We start from the raw sequence: 20,489 nt of genomic DNA on the forward strand, positions 1-20,489 counted from the left end.
ATCTCAGTCCAAGCTTCCTTCATCTCCGTTTCATAGTTTACAGAGAAAAGAGACACTGTGGGGCACAGGCTTCCCCTGGGAATACATCGGGCTTAATGAGCTTGATAGTCTGGTGGGCTCAATAAATCAAATAAAGCAAAACATTTCTCATTTTTGAATAAAAGCATTTATCACATAGTGTTTGTTCATTCATGGCCACAAGATTGATTGGTTCCCAGCATCATAGTGTATACTGAAGCATTTTTGATTTTGTTTTTTCAGTGGGCAAGTTACGGAAGCAGTGGCTAAAGGAAAGTATCTCTGATGTCGGCTTTGGGATGCTGAAGTCTGTCAAGGAATATGTGGACCCCAATAACATCTTTGGAAACAGAAACCTTTTATAAATTCGTTACTATTCTTACAAAAAAAGTCATTTTTTTTTAATTCTTCAAGTATGGTTATACCAGTAATCAAATATATCATGGACTGTATTTTGGCTGTATTTGTTAATTGGTTTTAAAATGTTTGTTTTCATTCTGTAGTTTGTTTTGTTTCTACATCTATGGATTGACAGATGGTATTCCTAAATCTCTCTGGTCGTAGGTACATTGGTTCATAGCCAAATGGTTATTATTTCAAGTTTTACTCAGGCAGCACAAAGCTACCAGTTGTTATATCCAAGGAAGATGCTGCCAGCTGTTTGGTATTGAAGCTTCCTCTTGGGGAACAAAGGCAGGTTTTGATGTCATCTATTCCTTATCTAACCTCTTTTTAAAAGGACGTTTCTGGGAAGTCGGTATCTAGGGAAGAATTCCACAGAGGAGTGATTGACATAATGCTTTTTAAGAGCACATTCTAGTGTGAGAACGCTGTTAAGAGAGAATATTCATGAAAGAATATAGGCAGTGTGTTATTTGGGATGCCTTGAGTTCTGTCAGGTGCTTGGCCTGCATTTTTCTTTGTAATTAGTATACAGATTTAAACATCAAATTATCAGTATACAAATTGTACTGTTTGGGGACATGTTTTTGTTTTCCATGTTTTTGTTTCTACTGAGGTATGAATTATATTTGTATCACTGAGATAACCTATTGTTATATCCTAGTTCATTCATTATATTTTGTAAGAAAAGCTGACTTTCACTCATTGTACGTGAAGAACAAGTTTACCATGAAATTAATGTCTTTCTTCACCTTGGAGACCTATTGTTTCTTGTTTCACTTTCTTGTGCTGAGATGCAGAAGCAGCAGCTACAAGAGGGCAGAAGAAGGAAGATTTTTTACCCTTAATAACCCCAGTAGGAAGGGCTGTTTGACTAAAGACACACAGTCATCGTCCAGCTATTGAATTTGAAAGCCTCAACAGTTTCAATGACAAAAAAAAAAAATTTTTTTTTTAATGAATCCAAGCAGCGTGATCAATTTTCACCTGAAAGTAAAATTTCCATTTAGTTTTTAATAATGGTATAATGTCTTTTTTGAATTACTGGTTTAACCTAAAATTAAAGAAATGTTATGTAGTAATGCATATGCCATAATCAAAAGTTTGAAATATCATATTTCTTAAATAATAGGGAGAACATTAATCACATTAGCAAGCATTTTTACATTCAAACCTGGATATTAAAATAAGTGAAATGATTATTTTGAATTACTGTCTGTCAAGGTTCATGATTCACAATTCAAGATGGATTCTTTTCTTAATACAATACTTTTGATAATTTTTTAAATTAATATTTGATCAGATAATGTAAGTCAAAATGCAGACAATCCTTTAAAAGGACACACTGTCTGTCTGTGTAACAGCAGCTCCAAAGTATTTTTGGGCAGTTTGATACCTTTTATATCTGAAGTAGCCTTAACCAGAAAAGTAAAAAATTCAAAATTGACAAAATGCTGTTTTTAAGACTTCAAAATGATAAATCATTTTTAACTATTAAAATTGGCCTCAAACTAATAAACTTAAATCTGTAAGCAAATTAAAATTAAATATTAGTCTAACAATAAAACTAAATATATATTTATTAGAAGCTGCCTCTCTTCATTGGTGATTTATTTTCAATTATAAAATTTCCAGCAGATCTTTGTGTGAAGCCCATGATTTTTGAAATAGTTGGATACTTACGAGGAAATTGCTTCTAAAATTATAAAAATCTCAGCTTTATAAAATGCAGCTGTTTGTGAAGGTAATTTCTCTAATTAGTGATCAAAATGTAAAGTTTAATAAGTTACTAATATCATTAGAAGTATATACATGTTTCTGAGTAATTTTTTTTTAATAAAACTTAAAGATTCATAAGCAGATCCATTCCCTTGCATGTGATTGTTATAACATACTTTCCCAGGGAGTTCAGATTTCACCAACCCCAGAAATCAGTACTTGGTATTAGGAAACTGTAAGTGTAAAAACGCACCTTAGAAGTGATGACAGTGAGACTGCATCTCACATACCTTGGACATGTAGTCAGGAGGGACCAGTCCCTGGAGAAGGACTTCATGCTTGGTAAGGTAGAGGGTCAGCGAAAAAAAGAGGAGGACTCTCAAGGAGATGGTTTGACACAGTGGCTGCAGCTGTAGACTCAAACGTAGTAATGATTGTGAGGATGGCACAGGACTGGGCAGTGTTTCTTTCTGTTACACATAGGATTGCTATGAGTCAGAACTGACTCGATGGCACCTAACAAAAACAAAAAATAAATGTAACACCTGAAATTGTCGTGTTCAGTATTCTGTATGAACCTTCTGGAAATAAGTGATTTATTTTGGTTTTTCTTTTTCCACATATGCAGGACTTCCCATCTTTGATTTTATAATGGTGACTACATTTTGTAGCTGGAGTCATTTCTACAGCGATCATTTTTGAATCACATTAACATTCATCAATACTGCTTCATTCTGATTTAGTAGCCTTGTCTCTACTGTTACACACTTGCTTCTGAGAGGTGCCTGGGTCTGTGCTTATGGAGGACTGAGTTCATGAAGAAGCACTGAAGTCTTGCCTCCTAACGCTAAAATATCTGAAAAAGTCTTCATAAAAGTTAAAGCTGGGAGAATGTTGTAAGCCTTCTTAACTCATTTTGAGTAAGTTTATATTAAATATTAGAAGTCCTTAGCCTATTTGGTTTTTAGTACTGTGTAACACGCATTCATCTTCCCTAAATTATATTTTTCTTAAATTTGATGAGGTCACATCTGGGTTGAGGTTTCAGTAAGGATGGGAATTTCCGGATAGTTGGAAATGGTATTGAATACGACGACTCAACGTGAACAGGCTTTGTCGACCCTTACAGAACCTGTTGCCTTAATGTTTGGGGCAGTTTATAGTGCGTAAGTCAATTTCATCATAGGTAAAGTAACTTGAGCTTTTTTAGTTTAGTAAGGATTGTGGAAGCTACACATTTGTTGTGCCCAGCATTTTACCACAGAGAGGATTAACGTACTTCCTTTTCTGAGGAGCTGGGAGTTGTCTTCTTAAAATTGCTTACATATTATATTACTATTACTTAAAAGTGGTTTATGAAGCTGGTAGCCTTTTAGTGTGCATAGCTGGTTGATGTATTTCAGGAAACAAAAGCACAGTAATGGATTAGCTTCCATCAGTGTATGTACTATACTGGATACAGATGGTATAAGAATATTCTGTTAGTAACTGCTAAGTCCTACCTTGCATTTTCAAAATGCCTTTCTACTTCTTGGCCTCAAAGATTTTCCTTTGTCATATTCTTTTATGGCTGCAACTTCTTAACCATAATTGATCAGAGAAGCTCTGTAGTCCCTGTCAGAAGTGTGTTACATAACCTGTTCAAATGGGGGCTGGGTTTTGTTGAGCGACTTTTCCACAAAGATGTAGAACATGGTTGTTTACATGGATCGATTGACAGAATGCATGTGTCGCTGGTGTTGGGGGCAGCCAGGACGGAAGGCCACAGGAAGCATATCAAAATTTTAAGAAACCGAAACGGGAGTTAAGGACAGCTTTAATAATTTTTTATTCACCAGTTTATCTTTAGTAATTTTCGTTTTAAGTAGGGCTTAGTTCATGGTGGGATAAAAGCTGAAAATAAATGTAGTTTAGGATTGAAGGATCCAGTGTTTTACCTTTGACTTATGAGTTATGGAAGCTTAGCTTTCCTAAAGGCATCATGTTTCCAAATGAACCACGTCAACAAATTCATTTAATTCTTAATAATTTCAGTTTCCTGAAAAATAAACAACTCATACATGATGATGAAATACAGAAAGTATAAAAAATATTCTCAAACTGTTGAAATATAGTGTCTCATATGAAGGATGTAAGTTACTCAGCTATCCTCCTCCCTAAGCCAAACAGTGTTTGTCTTCAGTGTGAAATTTAACTGTAAAAATTGTTTGTAATGTCAAGATTATAGAAACTTATATTATTAATAAAAAGGACATGAGTCTAAGAATTTTTTTTTCTTCAAAGGAAGCGTGAAACTTGATTGTTCTGTTAGCATATGGGTTTTTCTTTGAACTTCAGTTTTTCGTCTTCGTCCATATATCCACTGACTTGAAAGTGGAAAATTCTTTCGTATAACTTCACTGATGTAGCATAATCACTGTGTGCAACCTAAATATGACTAAATCCCTTTCAATTATAGCTGAGTATATTAATGCTAACTAAAAGGTTTTATCGATCTCTGTTTTTAAATTAATGGTGTATTCTTAGGGGATGTTTAGCCTCCTGTGAGCTTGAAGCATTCCCTCTTGAACTTTGGAAGATCCTCAAAGAATGAGCGTTCCTGTGCTCTACTAACCACAACAATTCCTTAGTAAACATGAGTAAGGACCACTGATAAGTGTATGTATATACATACATATACACACACACAACATTCAAGCCAAAGAACCATCGAAGAAGTAATTTTAGTTCTGTGAACATGAAAAGATTATTTTTTTGATTCCCAAAGGAGGTTATTTTACACTTTTTTTCCTACAGGGAAGAAAAATAATACATTAAGTATCATTAACATTTTTTCAGACTCTGAGCATCTGAATCAGAGAGAGAAGGAAAAAATTGTTTTACAGTGGGTTTCTTAGCAACATACATAACATTTTTTAAGACATTTTACCGTTGGTAGTGTTTTCCTTCTCATGAATGACACAAACACCTATAAAACATGCTCAGTCCTTAGAATGTGCTTGTTCATATATCTGGAAAGGACATGAAATGCTCCTACTGGTATGCAGTTTCTATAACTGATCATTTTTTGAGCTTCTTAAAAGAATATTCTCAAAAGCTCACAGTGCCTTGTTGGGGTTTTTTGTTTTTTGTGCAATAGCCATTATTTAAAATGAGTGGAGAGGCTAGGTTTTTAAAGACAGAGGTTGGTTGGAAGTTCAAGGCCGTTCCTCTTCAAGAACACGTCAGGCATTAAGTAGTATGTAGAAACCCTGGTAGTCCTTTCAACAGCATTGGTTTGGATCACCTACTCTAACATATTTAACTGTGTGGTGGACCTGTACTCTCACATAAATCTAACAAGTCAGTGGGGATTTATATGTACTTTTCATTTCTACTGTCCCAAACATAGTCACCCTAAAGTGGCTTGGCGGATGTGACATACTCACCCAGACCCTGAGACACCGCGTGCTTCTGGATGTTCGCTCACATACTCCCTGAGGAGCAGAGCCTGTGAGGGGGGTTTCTAGTTCTTATGTTGTGTGTCCTTTTTTGTGTGATGGTGCCTTCAGAATAATGAGTATTTCTGTTCCTGGACAATGATAAATCTTAGGAGAAATATGTGTAGGTTATTTTTCTTAATTTTTGTCCTTTCTGCTAAGCCTGTGAAATACTTTGGCTCTGACACAACTTGAATAATATCCTGAGTCTTCCTCCAAGGCAGTACATATTCCTGCCAGTACTGTAGTAATCTTTTGGGAACTACATGTGGGTAAGCACTTGTATGTAAGCCATTATACTGCTGTAACTAATGCATACAGACAATTCTTCTCTTTACATTTATAGTCTAAATGTGAATATGTAGTGGGAAGGAGACTTCCTGAGAGATTCCAGCATAGCTTTTGTCAGTTCAGACTGAGCCATACTGTTTTCCACAAGGGCTCAACACGTAGTCTAAATACTGTGCTTTCAGTGTATATTCGGATTCTTCTTTTATTGGTTTTCCTAGACTGTATGAGCAAATGCCCATGTTGTGATTTTTAAGATGTGCTGGGAAAAAATAAAACAATACCAAAACCACTCATTGTTACAAAAATTGTTGCTTCTTTCATGTAGACCCTTTGTTGACAGCTATGTGGAGAAAATGAGTAGGATACAGTCCATGCCCATGAGTAGCTTCTCTGGTAGTGCAGGACATGTAGACAGATGTTGATTTCATCTCTGCCTGTGGCTTCCATGTTGGAAGAAAGGTGTCGCTGTGTCTGGGCTTTGAAATGACTGATCGAGGGTCAGACCTGTTGAACTCAATCTAAACAATAATACTACCCACTCTTAAGATTTTATCCCTTATGTTATTTAAAGCAATTTTCTACCTGCGTCATACAAGCTCAAACTGAATGAACCTTAGAAATTATATGCATTACACATGCAGACAGGCTGTGCCTGAAACTTCCAGGCAGCCATAAGACTGCTAGGAATGAGGCACGTACACCCATTGGCATCACCCATTCCATGGGTAGGTACTACGTTCATCTGTGATCAAGCTGAACACACGAGACATACACTGTTGGCAAAGTGAAAAAAAAAAAAGTGAAAGCCATTATTATTCACAGAAAGCGAACAGTAAACAGTAACAGGTTCTCAAAGGGGAAAAGCTTACCCTTCCACAAATTACCCATGTCCATTCTTATGTCACTGGGCAGCCATGCCGTGGTTCAGGTCAGATGCTGTATTCATGTCACCGCTGCCTCTGGCTGCCACCATGCTGCCTTGGGGAGCCTCCACGGCTTCAGAGGCTTTTGCTTTTCCAGTGGGCCTCACAGCCTTGCCTCGCTGGCAGGAAGACTCTTGTACAGAATCTCCGGACCTTCTGCCGCTGGGTCCTTCGAGGTCTCTGCTGTTGGCTCCCACCACACTACCCAGGTCCGCATGGTTTTCTCTTGCCACCACATTACCCAGGTCTGTGCTGCCCAAGGGCCTGTGTGGCTCCCAGCATGCACAGTGAGGGAGGCCTGTTGCACCAGGCACAGTCAGGCCTCTGCCCAGCATGGGCAAGTGTTAGAGCTCTTTGTTGTTGTTAGGTGCCGTTGAGTCAGTTCCTACTCATAGCAACCCTGTATATAACGGAACGATAATGCTGGTCCTGCACCATCCTCACAAATGTTATACTTGAGCCCATTGTTGCAGCCACTGTGTCAATCCGTCTCGTTGAGGATCTTCCTCTTTTTCGCTCACCCTCTACTTTACCAAGCATGATGTCCTTCTCCAGGGACTGGTCCCTCCTGATAACATGTCCAAAATCCTTAAGACGAAGTCTCACCATCCTTGCTTCTAAGGAGCATTCTGAAAGTACTTTTTCCAAGACAGATGAGTTTGTTCTGGCCGTCCATGGTATTCAGTATTCTTTGCGAACTCCGTAACTCAAAGGCATCAATTTGTCTTTAGTCTTACTTATTCATTGTCCACCTTTCCCATTCATATGAGGCTTTTGAAAATACCATGGCTTAGGTCAGGAGCACCTTAGTCGTCAAAGTGACATCTTTGCTTTTGAATACTTTAAAGAGGCCTTTTGCAGCAAATTTGCCCAATGCAGTACGTCATTTGATTTCTTGACTGCTGCTTCCTTGGGTTTTGATTGTGGATCCAAGTGAAATGAAATCCTTGACAACTTCAACCTTTTCTTCATTTATTATGATGTAGCTTACTGGTCCAGTTGTGAGGATTTTTGTTTATGTTGTGCAGTCCATACTGAAGGCTGTAGTCTTTGATCGTCATCAGTAAGTGCTTCAAGTCGTCTTCACTTTCAGCAAGCAAGGTTGTGTCACCTGCATATCACTCTTGAGTAACTCTTGAGTAGCAGGCAAACCTTCTGCATGGAGGTACACAACTCTCTCTTCTGGGTCTAGGAGGTTCTCAGTGCAGGGACCCCGAGTCCAAAAGATGCACTGTTCTCCAGACTTCTTGAGAGTCTTCTGTGGAATCGGCCCTTATATAAGCTTAGCAGGGTGGCAAAACTGACCAATCCCATAGCTGGACCTCAAGGAGCTCAATCCTATTGGGTGGATTTTCAAGCCACTATTTGCATAGTAAATTGACGAATCCCTTACAAAACTGTTGCCCAACCAGTCATTTTGTGGGAGTTACAAGACTATGGCTAGAAAGGCCATATAAAAGTGATTTATTGCACCACAGGAATCATTTTATTTCTACCCTTTATGTAATTGCTACCTAACTTCCTTAGTCCCTTAGGCCCCAAACAGATAACCAGTCTTCCTGAACATTTGCTTTGACTAAGTTTATTCCAGGAAGGCTTTTCCTATGTCTGAAATGTTCAGGAATTAAAAGATTTTTACTTATTAGACTGAAATATACCTCCGTTTTTCTCTACCCAGTAATGCAACTTCTGCCTTCTAAAGTCAAAGAATTGTCCAATCGCTGTATCGAAGGACAGCTCTTCAAGTATTTAAGGACAGCTCTCATGTTCCCCCAAATCTTCTCCGGTCAACTTTTGCTCATGTCAGTTTCTAGACCCTTCATCATCGTTATCTCTCTCCATGTGTGTTAGTTTGATGTTCTTAAACTGAGGAGTCTAGGCCTGAATGCCAATGTTTCAGAGCAGTACCAATGCTTCCCTTATTTTAGTCACTAATAAATGCATTTGTGGTAGACATTGCACTATCAACTCAAACTTAACTTGAATTTTAACGAAGCTTGTCTTTTTCCACATGTTCTGTTTTGACCACATCTCCCTGGAGGCTGAATTTTTAAAGCTCCTTGACTTACATTTATCCTTACTAACATTTATCTTACTGGATTTAGTTCAAACTTTTCAAAATATTTTAGGATCTTGACTTACTAAGAATATTTCCTATCCCATCCAGCTTTGGGTCATCAGTAAAACTGAGACACGTAATGTCTGGATTCTCACCCAAGTAATGGCAGATATCTGTGGTACATAACTCAGACCTGCCTGGTAACACATCCATGAAAGAGCATCCAGGGTTCAGGCATTTACACTTCCCACTTGACATGCTGTTGCTCACCTCATGTTTTTACATTTTGTCTACAACTAGACTTTTTATTCAATAACTCAGGGCCTCCTAGGCAGCAGTTGGAACCCACCCAGAGGTACATTGGAAGAAATGCCTGACGATCTGCTTCTGAAAGGTCGCAGCCTTGAAAATTCTATGGAGTGAAGTTGTGCTCTGTACACGAGGTCGCTGTGAATTGGAATTGACTCCACAACTGGTTTGGTTTTTGGTTTTCTTCGTCATTGTCCTCAACATAAGGGCACAGGTGCGGCAGTGGAGCTTCCTACTACAGAACAAAAGGTACAGCTATCTTCACTGCTATATGCCATAGAAATGCCAGCAAGACTTCCATCTCAGATGCTATCTTTCTCTGTAAATGTTTAATCTACAATGTCCTGAAGTGATGAGTTCACAACTTTAATATGAAACCCCTAAAAGGAAGTGCTGTGTCTAATGGGCTTAATATATTTGCATTTTTGTAACTTTTAGTATTGTACTCCTTTGAGCTGCTTTTTAACATGTAAGAACAACCTATTTCTATAAGTTAGACATCTTCCCATAGAAAGAGTGGAAATTTAAAGAAATGCTTAAAATGAAAGAAACTTTTTTATAACCTAGAGACAATCTAGGTTTTTTGACAAGTAACAATTCCTTAAAACTACTAATTTAAGAACTAAGTTTGCTGCTGAAAGATTTGAGTTACATTGGGGTACTTGAAATGTGCATATATTTTACCCCTAAAATGAAAATAACAAGTTTAGAATCTGGTGGTTACATTCATAATGACTGTGATTGGACAACCAAGAGCCAAGAGTTATGGCTCATCACAAAATGTGCTGTTTGAGTAATACTATGGGCAAAAAAAAAAAAAAAAAGAAAGAAAACTACAGCTAACCCAAACATCCCTTTAGTATCAGAGGTAAGTTCCCATTGCTGTCGATTCCAACTCATAGTGACCCTATAGGACAGAGTAGAACTGTCCCATAGGGTTTCCAAGGAGTGGCTGGTGGATTCAAACTGCTGACCTTGTGGTTAACAGCCACAGTGCTTAACCACTGTGCCATCATGGCTCCCAGAGGTAGGTTAACAAGGGATAAAAGGCAGTTCGTGAATGGTGAATAGTGAGCTGCAAGTCAAATCAATGTCAGGAAGTACTCAGTATCTGTTTTAGGCTGGGTTCTGTAGAGAAGCAAAACCAGTAAAGCGTATAAATAGAGAGAGAGGGAGATTTATATCAAGGAAACAGCTCATGTGATTGTAGAGGCTGCCATGTCCCAAGTTCCATAGAGGCTTCTCCTGATTCAGATAGCCGCAGAGGCTGGCGAACTCAAGATTGGCAGGTGCTCACAGGCTGTATGGTCGATGAATCCCAAGATCATCAGGAGAGCTGCTAGCTCAAGTCCCAAGAACCAGAGGTCAGACAAACAAGAGGCAGCTGCAGGATCCAGTAAGGGCAAAAGGCAGAACATCTGCTTAATTTAGATGCAGGCTACACGCCCAAGGAAAATTCCTTTTAACTGACTGGCTGCTCACAGCAGATCCCATCATGGGGGTGATCACATATAAACCCTGAGAGTCATGACCCAGCCAAGTTGACACACAATCTTAACCATCACAGTATGGCAGAGAATACCCTCAGGAAACCAGATGCTTTCAGATCACCCATAGTCATTAAGAGAAGGAAAAATTCAGGAACTTAAAAAAAAAAAATTGTATTTGAAAAAGCTCATGTTCACCCAAAAGAAAAGGGTTTTCTTTGGTGATGTTGTCCTTTTAAGGTCAGAGTGTTTAGATATCCACACCCTACTTGCCAAGAGGTCAGACTTCCCGCAGTGTTACCTCTCAGGGATGCCAGCCTGGAAATGAGCCAGGGAGGGTCATGGGCAGAGGGGTCGGAAAGTTACTCCCTTAAAGCGTCCTTTCAAAGTCATTTACCTTTTTTTTAATCTCACATTTCTCAATAAGTTTATTTAGCCTTCTACCTCATAGCCTTCTGTGTATAAACGGAAACAAATCATTCTGATTGCAGGCCAAACCTATTACAATTCTGTATGGTTTCCATCTGAGGTGCTTCTCTGAGGTCTGAGAAGCCATACCTATATGTACCTATATCACCCCTCTGGGAGGGAGTGTCATTGATCACAGGCATCTTATCCCCACAGAGTCCTCCCAATTCCCTGTTGGCTGCTTTTCATGAATGGTTTAGAGTTAGTCACTGTACACTGAACTTTCACAGATGGGATTAGTGTGAACACCTGTGCCATAGCTGAGGTCACATTCAAAAATGGACTGTCATGTGGAGCACAAATTCAGTGTCATGTCACTGATCACAGGAGTCTGTGCTTGGTTATTCTCCTCAGAAAGATCAAGTTCTTGGTCATGTCTGAGAATGCGGATGTAACTACCTGTGTACAAACTCATGCCCATATTCTGCTCGTGCATGTGTGGAGACCAGGGGATTGTCTAAGATTATGAAATACTGGATTTAATATTTGAACTCTTTAAAATAGACTATACAGATATTATAAAAAAACTTAAAGGAGTGTAAGTTTTAGGAATTTAGATAAATCTCATCAAGAAAAGTGCTTTTAGCACTTACATGTTCTAAAAGCACGGAGCTTGTAGGAATGGAAGCTTTCATTCAAATGGCAAAATATGGGATAACTGTAAAGTCACTTGCCTTTTAGAATCAAGAAACGGAGCAGGTTACTTTGAACATGAGCTTAAAAGATCTATATTATAAAGAGTCAATAAGTCTCCAGGAAGCCAGGAATACCCTCACCCTTCCCAGTACCCTCCAGTGTTCTGGATCTGACTTGCTGGCTTTGTAGATGTGGATCATGAGTCTCTCGTTGCCAGGCAGCAATCTGTCATTCTAGGGTGAATGCCTCCCTGGAGAGTTAGGGTAAGGAAAGGGACAAATGCTATGATTGACTGGTATTCCTTTATTCAGTGGTAGGAGCAGTTGGGTTTTCCTGATGCATTACTAACCAGGAAATCCCAACTGCCCAGCGCCAAGGGGTTAAAAACTTCTGAAAAGCTTTTTATGTTCTGAAAAGCTAAATTACACATACATGCACACTGCAAACACACAGCACCTGGATAAATAAACTGGCTGAATAAAGGCTGGGCTATTTGCAAAAAGGAATCTGGAAAACATTTGCTTTGGGGTGGTTAACGTTACTCACACTATATGCTTTTTTTCTTTTTTAAAGAAAAAGCAGTTTAGAGGAAATGGGGGGGAAAAAAAGATCAGAATTGTAATGTGGCTGTTGAAAATGATTCCAGTTCATTTACTTTCCAAATCTAAAAGGGACTGTGTAGATTGAGAGGGGCACAGAGCCACTGCACAAAGAAACTGCAATACTTTTAATACAAAAGTTGTTAAAGAAAGAACTTTCCCTGGAGATAGAATGTGCTATGGGAGGCACTGAAAGGTCATTAAACATTATCTTCCAAATGTGGGATCAAAGCATCAGTGGTAAATGGTAGCAGCTCAGATAATTCCAAGAAAAAATTCAACACCACACCTTGGACTTCACAATGAGCTAAAATCTCCAATATATTTGATAGAATTTCAGCATCAAAATAGGTCATGCAACAGAGGAATTATGCTGAGCGTACTTCATCTGGATACCTATATGGCTAAGTGGCTCTTCCTTGAAGGTAGAAATATATATATACACATATATATAACTTCCTTATGGCAGAGGTTCCGACCTTTCAGTGGAAATGTTAGTTTGAAACTTAGGTCAAAAACTCAAAATCAGCAGTTTCCTATGATTGAACGTAATACTTTTGGTTTTTTCCTAAGCCAGGTCAAGTCAAGGTTAACAGTTACATTTAGGAAAAGGGATGAGTAGTGGGGAAACAAATAGTAAAGCACTCGTAGGTTCAGAAAATAAAATGCCTGAGCAGAATGAGTGGGGTTCCCACTGAAAACACCAGAAAACTATTGGGAGGGTTGTGGATGTGACAGTGGCATTATGAATCCTCCAGGTAAGGTTTCAGAACCCTCTCACTAAACTTCCCATCTGTGATGTGCATAGGAGTTTGGTGGGGGTGATGGGAATAGTGTAGAACGTTTTTTCTTACCCAAAGGCTACAAGGTGGAAACAGACCCCAACATTAACATACGCTTAGTTGAAAAAACAAGGGTAGGAATTAAGTATTGAGTTTGAAGGCCATCTCTGCTATTAATCACAGTTAAAGATCAATGGAAGAGTTATTACAAACAAAAACAGGAAACAGTAAGAGCATATCTTATTCATGTATTGGAACTATTAACAACTGGAGCAACAGGAAGTCAGGGAAATATGTCAATTGTTTATTGTCTCTACACCATAGCACCATAATTCTGTTAGGGCATAAGTTTTCTTCCTAAATCTTACACGTCAAAAAACAGACAAAAACATTTATAACCTAAGAAATTTTGGTTAGGTAGTGCATTACATCTATATTGAAATACCCTACCAGAACATCCTAAAATCTGTGCAAAATGTAAGCATTACAAATTAATAGAATTATGACGGTAAATAAGATAGAACACGAATCCCTGAAGTGATAAAGCCCAGTAGTCCTCTACATTAACTACTGAGTTCCAGACTTGATTGTACTGTGTCTCTGAGTGATGTAACCCATTGCACTGGGGCTCCTCAAGATACAGCAAAGCACAAAGATAACAAAGGGCAGAAAACACAGTCCTTACAAGTACTATCAGACACAACTTTCCCTATCAATTTGGAAAAGTTTCATAAATTCTTCGTGGGTTAAAATTCCTTTGATCGTATTCATTTTGTGGAATTATCAAAAGTTCTATCTAACTTATAACTTTAAAGTGTACAAAGCTCAACATGTAACAAAATCTAAAGGTGCCAAAGACTAAATACAAATAAAAGTGTCAGATATAGATAACAAAGCCATTATGACAAAAGTCATTATCAGCCATAACTACATATTCCATCCAATAATCTCATAAATCAAAGCTCTTAACTGTCTGGATTCATACGTGACTGTATTCTTTCCAATATGCATTCTTTCTTCTTCCAGGGGTTGTTCAATAACTGCAGGTATGTTCCTGCCATAAAGTTCACAGTGCTCTAGAAACTGGACACATTCTTGAATAACATTGTCACGCAACATGATTGTGTGTTTTGACATGTTTTCTAATAAGGATAGAAAGCACCTTTTGGCATAATACCAAGTATCAGTTCCCAGTTTTTTATTATAAGGTTCCAAGCTTTTGATAACTCGGGAAATACCAAAGTCATAATTTCCTTTGGCACAATAAAGTGTTCCTATCACCAAGTTGACAATGCACAGATGGTAGACTTTCTTTTCTGGGTCTTCGTAGGAGAGCTGCTCTTCCTCCTTTTCAACCTTCCTCATCAACTCCTCAGCTTCTTCATTTTGACTTGTCATAATATATGAAACGCAGAGGTTAGCTAATACAATAGCACTGACATTCAGGATGTTATCATAATGCTTCTTGACGATGGGCTCATAAAAACCAATTGCTTCTTTGTATTTGTTTTCCTGCATGAACAGAACATGAGCCACATTCAATTTCCACACATCATGGTCATTACAGAATTCCACAGATTTGCGGAAGATCTTTTCCACCATTGGGTAATTTTCAAGGTTCCAGTAGATTTTTGCCTGGGCCATCAACACAGGAATATACTTCTCAAGGGTTTCATCGTACTCATTAACTGCCTTTTTGACAGCTTCATCGTCTCTGTTGTGTCTTGCTTCCTGCACTTGAATGGTGAGTTTCCGGAGATGCTCCGTCAGCATCCCAGCTAGTTCATCAAGCTTAATGAAAGCCTCTTCCGGAGCTGTCTGGCAAGTGATCATGGCATCCAAGAAGTCATAGAGATAGGGTGTGAGGAACCTGTAAGTCAAATGGGCATTTTCTGCCAGGACATCTGCTGCCAAGTCAAAATATTCATACTTACAGTAAAGCAGTAACAGGTTGCCAAAAGTCTCTGGGGGAAAGGGGTTCTGCTGGAGCAAGAACTGTAGCTTTTCAAATCCTTCGGTAGGTCTGCCATCCATGTTCATTAGTGCTTGGTTGTGTAAGGTCACAGGGTCTAACTCCTCCTCTGCCCTTGGTGGCATGTCAGTGAGGGCTTCCTGGGCCGCCTCATGGTTTCTCAGCTGGTATTCTATAGCTGCCTTGAGGTTGAAGGCTTCCACCAGAGCAGTCTGGTGAAGGACTAAGGTGTTGCCAACGCTGCGAACATCAATGCCCTCCGTGGTCATGCCCACACCGAGCTCCGGGTGCTGGCGAATGCCACGCTCGATAATGTCGGCTATATGCTTCAGAGCTGGGGCATACTGCCTGCTGCTGTAATAAGCCAAAGCCAAGTTGTAGGAAAGGTCAGGCCGGTAACCCGAGGCCTGCAGGGCCGCAGAGAACTTGGAACACGCGGCTTCATACTGCCCCTCCTTGTAGAGCAAACAACCCAGGTTGACCTGGCCATCAGGCTCACTCTCGCCCCCACTGTCATCCCCTCCTTCCCCACTCAGTAGCTGTTCCACCAGGCTCCTTGCCCCGGGCAGATCGCCCTCGCTGTACTTTATCGCCGCTTGAAGGCGGAGGACCCGATTGTGGTAGGCTGGGTTGTCCAGGAGGAGGAAGGCGACCCGGGTAGCCTCTGGGTAAAGGCAGGCCTTGTACAGGGCCTGGGCCTGATAGAGGCGGTACTGCTCCAGCTCCGGATGCAGCTGGCCTAGCTGCTCGTAGCACTCGGCCGCCAGCGCGAACTCCTGCAGGCGGTAGTAGCAGTAGCCCAGCAGCGACAGGCCGGCGCGGCTCCTAGGGCAGCGCTGGAGCTCACCGCCCAGCAGCTGCACCGCTTCGGCATAGCGGGAATCACGGATGAGCCGGTACACGGTAGCGGTGAACTCCCCATCCGGAATCTGGCCACCGCTCACTCCCGCCATAACTGCCAAGATTGTTTTCGCGTTCTCGTTACCAAGGCAACAAAACGACCGGAAACGGAAACCTGCGAAAAGATTTGCTCCGGAAGTAACTTTGCCGCGTAAGGTTCCGGCTACGAGTAGGGAGGGGACCCTGAAATGAGTCTCTAAATTTCTGATTTGCTCTCCGTAGAACTCTAGACTGCAGAAGCGTAAGTCAGGGTATAGGAAAGGCAACTTCTCCAATCGTTCAGAGACGGAAACTCTAGTTCCCGACATGCACCTCTTCAGTCGCGCTTCGGCAGGAACTGGCCGCACTGCATGCTGGGAGGCGTAGTTCCGGCGGACTGATCCACGGTCTCCGACAGCTGTGGTTTACAAACGGAATTCTTTTCTGTTCGTTACAAGTAAGGGTTACTGATTGTGTCCGTTGTGCGGACTCAGACCCTTGTGTTGGGAAGGGAAGTTCACAGCCTGAAGTCCCTTGCATTTTTGAGCCTTTGTACAAATGATGTCTTTCGCGTTTTGTTTTTGTAAAATAACTGGAATGGAAAAGGCGGAATGTCTCCTTGGAATTGTGCAGTTAGTTTCAGTTTATGTGCCTCGAAGGCACGGTTTTTAAGAACAGAAGAGTGCAGAGATCACGACTCCTTATTTTGGTTCTTTCCAGAGGTTGGCTAGAGGAAAGTGTTGAGAATCTCATCTGGGACTAGGAGAGAGGAACGCCTTAGTTCCAAGTATCTCCAGCCCCCGTTTTTCATAAACGATAAATGTTACTGAGCATAAATTGTCTCAACCCACTGCCGTGGTCCTCCAACATTCACTATTGTTGTGTATCATCTAGTCAATTTCTATTCACAGCGACACTATAGGGTAGAGTGGAACTGCCCCCTAGGCTGTAATCTTTACGGGAATGAGTCGTCAAGTGTTTTCCAAGTCTTTTTTCCGCTGACCGACTGGTGCGTTACAACGGAGGACCTTTTGGTTGGTTGCCAAGCGCTACTAGCTGGAAATGTTGGAGAAATACTTGACCTCTTTTCCAAGGGAAAAAAAAGGAAGACTAAAATGTGCTATAATCTCTATGCACTTACTTTTCTAACTCAGTTAATCCTACCAAATTAGCCTGGGTGTGAGTTATGTGTGTGTGAGAGGCCCAGACTTGTAATGGTGTTTTTGGATATCACTTGTTTGATAAAATGGTGCAGTGGTTAAGGCCTTGGCTACTAACCAAGAACTCATCAGTTCCTTTGCAGGAGAAAGATGTAGCAGTCTGCCTGGGTAAAAATGTACAGCCTTGGAAACTCTATGGGGGCAGTTCTACTTTGCCTTATAGGGTCGCTGAAGCCCTGGTGGCACAGTGTTTAAGAAATTGAATCCACCAGTTGCTCCTTGAAAACCCTATAGGGCAGTTCTGCTCTGTGCTGTAGGGTTTCTATGAGTCAGAATCAACAAGGGGGTGGGTGATTAAAAAGTGGATGATTCTTTCAGTTGAAAAATGACAAGAAGACACCAATTTGCCTACACTTTCATTTTTTCCCCCCAAATTTTTAATTTGAAGGTTTCTAAAGAGATTTTCAAGGAGCCATGGTGGTGCAATGGTTAAGAGCTCAGCTTCTAACTGGAAGTTTGGTGGTTAGAACCCACCAGCATCTCCACAGGAGAAAAAGACCTGGTGATCTGCTCCTGTAAAGATTTACAGCCCAGGAAACCCGATGGGGTAGTTCTGCTCTTTCTTGTAGGTCTCTGTGGGATGGACACAACAACAAAGACTGCGGATTTGCTGAAGTATACAAGAAACCATTCTGAGTTTTCTTTTGTCTCTCTGTCAGATATTTAGAATAGATGTTCTGGATTCCACATTCCTACTCCATGTTCCTACCTGGGGACTATTTTTGAGGGGCAGTGAAAACCCATTGCTGTCAAGTGGATTCCAACTCATAGCGACCCTATAGGACACCCCCAAAGGGTTTCCAAAGCTGTAAATCTTTACGGAAGCAGACTGCTGCATCTTTTTCCCACAGAGTGGGTAGTGAGTTCAAACTATTGATTTTTTGATTTGCGGCAGAGTGCAGACCCCTTTTTGGGCATTGCAAAAGTAGGGTCTTAATTATGCCATACAATTATATTGGATAACTAATAAAAAACATACTCATAGATTAGACTGATCTGAAACCAAAAAAACCAAACCCATTGCCATCGAGTCAACTGTAACTCACAGCGACCCTACAGGACAGAGTAGAAGTGCCCCATAGAGTTGCCAAGGAGCTCCTGGTGGATTCGAACTGACAACCTTTTGCTTAGCAACTGTAGCACTTAACCGCTATGCCACCACGGTTTCCAGACTGACCTGAGGACTGTAAAATTTGTGGGAGAACAAATTAAACTTTTCAGTCAAGGAAGTAGACAAGATAGCAAAAGAAAACTACCTTATTCTAGTGAGTTAAGTGGCAAATTATGCATTTTTTAAGATAATAGCTATGATTTATATATATGTATATATTTGTATTCATATATATTTAGCATCTATCCTGTGCAACACTGAGAATCCTATGGAGCACAGTTCTACTCTGACACACATGAGTTTACCATGTGTTGGAGTCAACCAGTTTGCAACTAGTGGTGGTGAATCATACGCAGCAGTGGCAGGAGATAGTGAGTGTTGGCTTTCTTAGTTTTCCATGATCTCCATTAGCCTTTCTACCACCCAAGATAAAAAAAAAAAAAACCTGTTGTCGTCGAGTCAATTCCAACTCATAGTGACCCTATAGGACAGAGTAGAACTGGCCCATAGAGTTTCCAAGGAGTGCCTCGTGGATTCAGACTGCCCACCTTTTGGTTAACAGCCGTAGCTCTTAACCACTACACCGTCACGGTTTCCATAACCCAAGATAAGCATAGTTCAAGTAAAACATGTCTTTGCTATATAATTAGAGACTTCAATGCAAGTCCCTTAGCTGTGTCTTCAATAGTATTTCTGCCCATAAATCTTTTCTATGTATAAATTCTGGAGCCAGCACCAACCGTACTGTATGGTACTCTGCAAGACCATTTACATATATTATTTGAAAACTTAATAACCAACACTCACTATCTCCTGCCACTGCTGCATATGACTGTCTGCGTACAACTGCATATGACTGTCCTGGATTACAGCTGTGCACAGATGTTAGCAAGTGACTAGTGGGAGCGTTGTAGCTCCTAGTCATCTGTTATAAAGAGACTTCAGTAGGCATCTCATGCTTGCACCATAAAGCAACTGAATTCATGTACTCATTCATTCTTCTCACTTGCTGAGTTTGCCGGAGCTGTGACCTTTCGGGTGGGACTGGACAAGGAGCCTCCGCCTGCATCGTTACCAAGAAGGACAAGCTATATATTTGAGACAGGTTGAGTGCAGCTTTGAACCACCAAAAATCCCCAGAGAAATCAGCTGAGCAAGACCCCTATAACCGTACTCCAAGGCTTTTTCCTACCCATTCTCCAGACTCCACCCTTTTTGGGTCTTTAACCCAGGGAAGTACGTGGGTTGAGGGATGCTTGCTACTCCTGCTTAGTAATCAGTGAGCGGGGAATTCTTCCCTTTTATGCTTGCCTACCTGACGTTTGTCCCTTAGAAACTGCTTCAATTTTTAAATATCTTTATATATTGACCTTGGGTAAGTTGCTATTTAAGATGACAGACCACAGAAACACAAAAGTACATTTTATATCTTCAGCCTGTCTCTGTCTGTTGTACAGGTTTGTGCATTCATTGTGAAAGCGTCCACCTTCAAATGCCTTCTTAAATGTATTAAAAATAAAGGACTATCTGCTTTCCCCCAAATATCACTGGTCTCTGCAGGCATCAGCTGGGGCTCTCCTCTTGGTGTTGGTACGTAGCCGTGAGTGTGGCAGCAGAAACGGCAGGAAGGGGGCAGTTGTGTGCGTGCCTCCTTTTTCATGTGGTGCTGCTCCAGAGGCCTGGCTTGAAAAAAGCAGGACATTCGGCTTAGACAGATGGAGGGCAGGGTCATTTTCAAAATGAAATGAGTGCACACAAATCACACTGTGAAATTGGCATGACCATCACTGTTGCTGTGATAGAGCAACTTTTATTTAGTCTTTGATAGGCGGTTGGGGAATAGATTAGGTTTTGGGGGGGGACGGGGTGGGGGGTGAAAGAAAACCCTTTAATTAGTGATAGAAATTCTGTTAAGCAATAAATGAGGTGGAATATTTTAAAATACCATAAACAATCATTTTATTTCCAATAGAATCTTGAAAAGTTGGAGCATTTATCAAAAAGTATATCATACCATTTGAAGTAACAGAAAAGCATTTGGTGGTTGCAATAAAGTGATTTAGTGACTGGTAGAAAGGAATTAGGCTATGAGAAAACAGTTTTAGACTCAGGGTGGAGTTTGCTGCAGAAGTGGA

At 40.5% G+C, this 20,489-nt stretch overlaps 2 protein-coding genes across 2 annotated transcripts in view; one reads left to right on the forward strand and one right to left on the reverse strand.

Annotated features, from left to right (window-relative positions):
* Positions 1–6,193, forward strand: part of AGPS (alkylglycerone phosphate synthase) — a 166,153-nt gene extending 159,960 nt beyond the window's left edge. The window contains exon 20 of the mRNA XM_049887540.1: positions 262–6,193. Coding sequence (XP_049743497.1) covers positions 262–383 — 122 coding nt within the window. The 3' untranslated portion in view covers positions 384–6,193. The remainder of the gene's footprint in view (positions 1–261) is intronic.
* Positions 6,194–13,411: 7,218 nt separating this feature from the next.
* IFT70B (intraflagellar transport 70B) lies at positions 13,412–16,134 on the reverse strand. Its single transcript, XM_049887542.1, has one exon. It carries the CDS (start codon positions 16,095–16,097, stop codon positions 14,100–14,102), a length of 1,998 nt encoding a protein of 665 aa, XP_049743499.1. The 5' UTR covers positions 16,098–16,134; the 3' UTR covers positions 13,412–14,099.
* Positions 16,135–20,489: the final 4,355 nt, after the last annotated feature.

Source organism: Elephas maximus, chromosome 6 (assembly GCF_024166365.1).
Source record: "Elephas maximus indicus isolate mEleMax1 chromosome 6, mEleMax1 primary haplotype, whole genome shotgun sequence".
Lineage (NCBI taxonomy): Eukaryota > Metazoa > Chordata > Mammalia > Proboscidea > Elephantidae > Elephas > Elephas maximus.

Bases quoted from the DNA above. Each gene is read 5' to 3' on its own strand.
- IFT70B (XM_049887542.1), bottom strand. From the start codon at position 16,097: ATGGCGGGAGTGAGCGGTGGCCAGATTCCGGATGGGGAGTTCACCGCT.